This window comes from Loa loa (genome assembly GCF_000183805.2).
Source record: "Loa loa unplaced genomic scaffold supercont3.571, whole genome shotgun sequence".
Taxonomy (NCBI): domain Eukaryota; kingdom Metazoa; phylum Nematoda; class Chromadorea; order Rhabditida; family Onchocercidae; genus Loa; species Loa loa.
In genome coordinates this window covers 2,918-9,826 of record NW_018108751.1, presented here as the reverse complement: position 1 = coordinate 9,826, position 6,909 = coordinate 2,918, and the positions used below count along the sequence as shown (strand labels likewise).

The 6,909-nt window shown below is 25.5% G+C and overlaps 1 protein-coding gene across 1 annotated transcript in view; it reads left to right on the top strand.

Moving 5' to 3' along the window:
- The window catches only part of LOAG_18834 (polypyrimidine tract-binding protein 1), a gene marked incomplete at both ends in the record, with an annotated part of 11,884 nt that extends 6,276 nt beyond the window's left edge, over window positions 1-5,608 (top strand). The window contains 5 exons of the mRNA XM_020451497.1: window positions 145-178; window positions 1,543-1,635; window positions 2,831-2,920; window positions 4,477-4,681; window positions 5,476-5,608. Of these exons, the coding sequence (XP_020304712.1) occupies window positions 145-178; window positions 1,543-1,635; window positions 2,831-2,920; window positions 4,477-4,681; window positions 5,476-5,608 (555 nt within the window). The remainder of the gene's footprint in view (window positions 1-144; window positions 179-1,542; window positions 1,636-2,830; window positions 2,921-4,476; window positions 4,682-5,475) is intronic.
- Window positions 5,609-6,909: the final 1,301 nt, after the last annotated feature.

Below are 6,909 nucleotides of genomic sequence, written 5' to 3'. Positions count from 1 at the left end.
AAACAAACTGACAGACATACACGTACACAGACATAGACCTGCACACACATATATATATATATAAACACACACACACACACACACACACACACACATACACACACATATACACACATACACGCACTATCTCTGTCCTATTTTCAGAAAGTCACGCCAGATGCTCTCTTCACCCTTTTCGGTACGTATGCTTGTTCTCTTTCCTATTTTTTTTAAACTTTTTTTTTCATAAAAATTTAGAAACATAAAAGATGAGTATTAATGATGTTTAATTAATTAACTGTAATTAATTAACGTAATGAAACGTCAACTTATTTGATGTTTTCATTATTAAATTTAAACCTAATTGATATGTAAGCATATTTCAGGATCTGATAGTGAATGGATTCAAAATACAACACTTTTATATCCTCTCTATAATCAGGCGTATTTTTCTAAAATTTTAGCGCGACAATATCGCATAATAAGCATAATGGAAGAGGGAGAGAATGAGGGAAAAAAAGAAAAACGGAAGAATACATTTCAAGAAATGGTTTATTTTGGAGGATAATGTATAAAAAAAAAAAAAAAATCCGATTTTTCCGCCTAAAAAAATTTGCATATGCGCAAAATATTAGAAATTATTTAATTCTAATCTAACATTTTAAATTTTCCATCCCTTACCCCGCTTATTTACCCTTTCGCATTTTCTCTCCTCCTCTCTCTCTCTCTCTCTTTCATTTCCTTTCCCTCTCTCTCTCTCATGGAATGCATTTTCCGGATTATTGAAACGGAACATTAACAGATCCTGAATTGCTTACTACTAAAACATATACTAAGCTATGTAGAATTTTAAATTTTATTGAAAAATGAAAAAAAAAAGAAATTCTTCCTTTATAAATACGCTTATTCCTGTCTCCTATATTTCAGTTAATTTTTTTTTTTCCCTCTTCAATGAAACGAAAAAAAAAACCGTTTAAAAAAAAAAATACCGGAAAACGTTTTTTTTTTTTCCCCCTCCCCTTTTCCCCTTTCCTTTCTCTTTATATTTCTATTGATAGAAAATTATATAAAAGCTATTACTTTTCATGAAGCGCAAAAATCCTTACAATTTTTTCCTCCAATTTATTATCCGCTAGGTGATACTATTATTGCTTTATGCGACATTTTTTTATATTTCGATAAATTTTGATGAATAAGTGAATTCTAAAAAATTCCATTTTAATGAATTTCAAAAAAAAAAAACAAAAACTAAAATTATCCTTTCAATTATTTCATTATTACTATTAGCATAAACTTTTACTTTTGAAATAATCAATCTGTTCGAATGATATGAATAAAACGAAAAAAAAAAATTTTTCACTTAAGGTTTCTTTTTTTTTCTCATCAAACTTTTTTACACATTTTTTCCTTTCCATCTTTTCTTTTCTTTTGCGCAAGCGTGAAAAATAATAGTTGAAAAATTTGAAAAAAAAAATAATAATAACAAAAAGAAAAAAAAATACAATTTAATCAATAAATGATGAAAAGATATTCGTTTTTTTTTTTTCTTTTTTCAATTTTCAGGTGTATATGGTGATGTACACCGAGTGAAAATTCTTTTCAATAAGAAAGACAATGCTTTGATACAGTATGCTGAACCACAGCAAGCGCAGCTTGGTTTGTAAATATTTTATTTTTTTTATTTTTTTTCCACCTCCTCCCCCTCTCTCCATTTAAATTATTAAAATTTTTATCATTTTCTAATTCATTGCTATTAAATAGCGCATAGTTATAACAATGTAAATTTAATTTAAATTATTCATTGGTTTTTATTTTGATGACAGATATTGGATATATTTGTGGGACGCTTTCTCCGTTTAATATTCCGAATTTAAAATTTTTTTTTTTTATGCAAAATTGGAATGGTTTGATATTGACAATTGTTTTACATTCTGGATTAAAATAATTATTTGAACAACAATTTTGTTATATTTGCTGATATTTTACATTCTTTCATTTTATTATTGTTTGTTATTATCAATAATTATCATTGACTAATTACTATTATCATTATTATCACTACTGCTATTATTGCTATCACTATGATTGTGATTGTTATTATTATTATTATTATTGTTTATTATTATCATTGTTATTATTACTACTATTATTATTTCCAGTTAGTATTTATTGCTGTTATTTATTATAAAAATCATTGTTACAAATAGGAAACAGAGAAAATTAAGGAAAAAAAGGATGAGGTAGTTGCTGTTATTTCCCTGTAATTAAAGTGACATTTCAAATCGAAGTTTTGAAATGTCAAAAATTAGTAAGGACATGTCTCTTCCTTCTTGTTAGATGTCTCTTCTTTCTTGTTAGATTTAATTATCTAAGAAATAATATTGCGAGAAGAGGGTGATTTTTTTTTTCTTTCTGTAAACACGGAAGAACGCGAAATGATCAAATTCATCTAATTCTGTTTTAGCCTCCGTTTTTCCCTCTTACTTACTCTCTTCCTCTTGTATCGGAATGCATTTTCCGGATTATCCAATGGAATATTAGCAAATCCTGATCTGCTTACTATTTATATAGAATTTTAAATTCTGCTAAAAAAAAAAAATGAGAATTAAAAGGAAAAACCAGGAAAATATGTCTTCCTCCTCCATATTTCAGTTTCTTTTGATATTTAACAAAAATAAAGAAATCGATTTTCCGAAGATTTCAAAAAGTTATTAGAAAATCTAATATTTATTCTATTTTAAGTATTCAAATAAAAATATTCGAATATCATCATCTCTATCATATGCAAAAATGATACTAATCATTTATCTTACCTATACGATATCAGATTTACAACAACTTATCATTTCAGCTATTCAGCATCTTGACAAAGTTCGCTGGCATGACAAGCAGATACGTGTTGCATCATCAAAGCATAGCAATGTTCAGATGCCAAAAGAAGGTAATGAATATATGTATTTGTATATATATGGATATATGGGTATGTGGTACTTCTGTAAACTTCTAAATTGATACCGTCTTTTGTATCAATTATTTAGAAAAAAAACCTAGGATACGGTATTATTTCGAAAAAAAAAACCCGTTATGATGCCATATCATTCCAGAGAAGAACCCGCTATAATAGAATATCATCCCATAAAAAAAGGCTATCATATGATATCATTTAAAAAAATGCTATAATACGAACGACTTCATCCCCAAAAAAAAAAAAAAAACCCGCTATCATACGATATCATTTCCAAAAAAAACCTGCTGTCATACGGTATCATTTCCAAAAAAAACCTATTATACGATATCATTTCCAAAAAAACCTGCTATCATACGATATCATTTCCAAAAAAACCTACTATCATACATCATTTCAAAAAAAAAAAAAACCGTTATCATGTGATACCATTTTTCAGAAAAAAGAAAGTTATGATGATACGATTTTAAAAAAAAAAAAAACCAATTCGTTAACTTCGTTTATCAGCGATATACTACTATGATACGATAGCATTTCAAGAAAAAAAAACCGCTATGATACGATTGTCGTATTTGTTGATTTCATTTATTAGCGATATAGATTTATTCGGAATGTAAACATTATATATTTAACCCATTATTACTAGCTAATAATAGCAAAAGAAATGTATAAAGTATAATATGTAGTAAATTGATAAATGAGTTATGTAATAAACAGATAATATAATCAACTAACAAATTTCTTATCATTGTCGTCAATAACAATTAACTATCAATTTATTGATAAATTGGGTAATGGGGAATGGTTGAGGTATAAGAATTTATCCTATCTTCAGCTGGATATAAGCTACAGAAAAGATATCTATTAAGCGGAAGGAGGGAAGAGGAATACTGTAACTCGTTGTCCAGTGTTGATAAATAAGCGAAGAGGACATTATAATAGTCTTCTCGATTGTAAATACAATTTGTAAATACGTCGTACAGGTACATGTACAATCATACGTACAGGTACACGTACAATCATACATGATTTCCCCGACATATATATATATACCTAGGATTAGAGGAGGAATTTTGATAAACTCTACCTGGGTTAATCATGGAGGTATGGGTCATCATCCATTGTGCAGATATACTAAGATGTCTTTATGATATTTCCTTCATTATTAGCTTATATTCTTCTCATTATATTAATTTTACTTACATAATTATAATAATGAAAAAAAAAAAAACTCGTTGTATTGCAATATTATTCCTAAAAAAAAAAAAAATTAGATATGATACGATATCATCTCAAAGATCCAAAGAAGAAAAGAAATTTGATATGATATGATATCATCTCAGAAAAAAAAGAAAAGAAAAAACTGTCATTAAATTTTAACTCTTTATTTTATTTTTATTGAAAAAGAAGAAAGGAAGAAAAAATGAGATGAAAAATTTTTTTTCTTTTTTCACCTTTAAAAAAAAAGAAAGAAAAAGAAATGAGATTTATTTGTTGTATAAAATTTCCGGTGGAATGATTTTATTTTTTAGGACAACCGGATGCTGGATTAACACGTGATTATTCACAATCATCATTGCATCGTTTCAAGAAACCTGGTAGCAAAAATTATTTAAATATTTATCCGCCAAGTTCAACACTTCATCTTTCCAATATTCCACCAAATATTACGGAGGAATTTCTTACAAGTGCTTTCGAACAACGTGGCTACATCCCTAAAGGCTTTAAATTTTTCCCGTTTGTTTTTTTTTTCCTCTTACTTTTTTTTGATTTCTTTCTTTTTTTTTTGTTCTCAAGAAATTCTGAACATTTTACCTTTTCTTTAATATCGATAATATAATTTGATAATTAAATTTAATATAATAATTTAATATCCAATTGATAAATCTTAAAGATTTTAAAAGGAGCTTTGCACTTTGCTCGTATTGATCACTTAAAGAAATTACTTCAAAGCTTACTTTGATTAATAAAGTGAAAAATTTTAAATTTAGATTAAATAAGTAATTTAAGTTTAAATGATTTAAATCATCCTATTTCACAGTTAGAGTGTAGTTACAAAAAATTTAAAAAAAAAAAGTTACAAATTTAGATTAAATTTAAAAAAAAAGTTACAAATTTAGATTAAATAAGTAATTTAAGTTTAAATGATTTAAATCATCCTATTTCGCAGTTAGAGTGTAGTTACAAGGTAATAAATAAGTTATAGTCCGAAAACATACAGTGTAAGTTAATTTCGAAAATCAAAATATATATCTGAAATAGGATGATTTTTTAAATTCTAACAATTAAATGATGGTTCAAAATGAGGACTGTTAATGTTACAAATCAAAAATTTAAAAAAAAACAAATAAAATTCTTAGTACTTCCTAAAATAGACCATTTTTTTTTTGAATTATCATTACTTTCAATTCGTTATTAATTAATTTCATGTTAATTTATGATCACGATGCTTTATAGTTTATGATAACATATGCTAGTTGTGATATTATTAGTGGTGTACTTCATGTAAATTTATTTATTTTCTATTTTAGAAAGGATCATAAAATGGCTTTGCTACAATTGAATGATATGGAAACAGCAATTAATGCGCTAATTGAAATGCATAATTTTAAATTAGCCGAAAATGCGCATCTTCGGGTATCATTCTCAAAAAGCGGTATATGAAAGTAAATTTATCTTTCTTTTTTTTTTGTCAAAAATTTATTTCCTTATTTTGATCATCATTGAAATATATGAAATATTTTGTCATTTTGTCAACTTCATTGTTTTTTTTCTCCTTTTTTTTTTCATAATAACTTTATCTATTTTTTTCTCTCAATGTTTTCCTCTTTTTTTTCCCATCTCTTTCTCTCTCTCCCAAATCTTTCTCCACTCTATTTCTCCCTTTTTTTTTTCCTTTTTTTTTTTGTTCTCTTTTTTGAAATAATTAAGGAATGTTTTTTTTTTTTTGCTTTTATTCAATTTGTATTAACAATTGTTATATTGATTAATAGATGGACAAATATTTAATGAAATATTTGATCAATTTTATTTATTTTATATTTTTTTTTTTTTAAATTATCATTTCAATTTTCTTTTTTTTTTCTCTCTGTGAACAAATTGTATCAAAAAAAAAATTGTCTTTTTATGATGACCAATTTTGAAATTTTTTTTGTCTTTTTTCCATATTTCTCCTTGTTATTTTAATAAAAAAACAAAAAACAAAAAACAAACGAAAAAAAAAAACAAATAAAAAAAGAATGCATTTGCACTACTACTACTGCTACTACTACTACTACTACTACTACTACTGCTACTACTACTACTACTACTACTACTACTACTACTACTACTATTAGTATTACTACTATCACTACTAATTACTTGGCTGATATTCTGATTGGAAATTTCCTTTTTCCAAATATTTCATTTATACACCGATAAATAACAGACCGGAAAATGATTGATAAATCCGTTTTTCCTGATTCAACAAAAAAAGAAAAGAATGCAAATATACAAAAAAGCATGCAAATTTGAAATAATGTATGAGATAATAAAAATAGAAAAAAAGAAAAATCAAATTGAAATAGGAAAAAAAAAATGAGATGTATTTGATATGAAATGAAAATTAACATGTGAAATATTTCAGCATAAATGCCATCTTATTTGATTATCATCGAAATATGTGTATATGGCTTATGAAAATGTACGTATAGTAGTAAATGAAATAATATAATTTTTTATTTTAAATTTAATTCTAAATTAATTTCGATTCTTTTTTTGCATAATTTAGAGAGAATTTACAAAAAAAAAAAAAATGATTCTATTAAATTTTATTGGATGAAATTTCTATTCAATTATTGTTTGTGCAAGAAATAAATTATGTTAAAATTAGAAGTTTTTTTTCGGTTTTATTTTATTTCCTTTCTTCTTTTTTTTTCTCCTCTTTTTCCTCATAATATAAATTAAAAATTGTCACTTGAAAA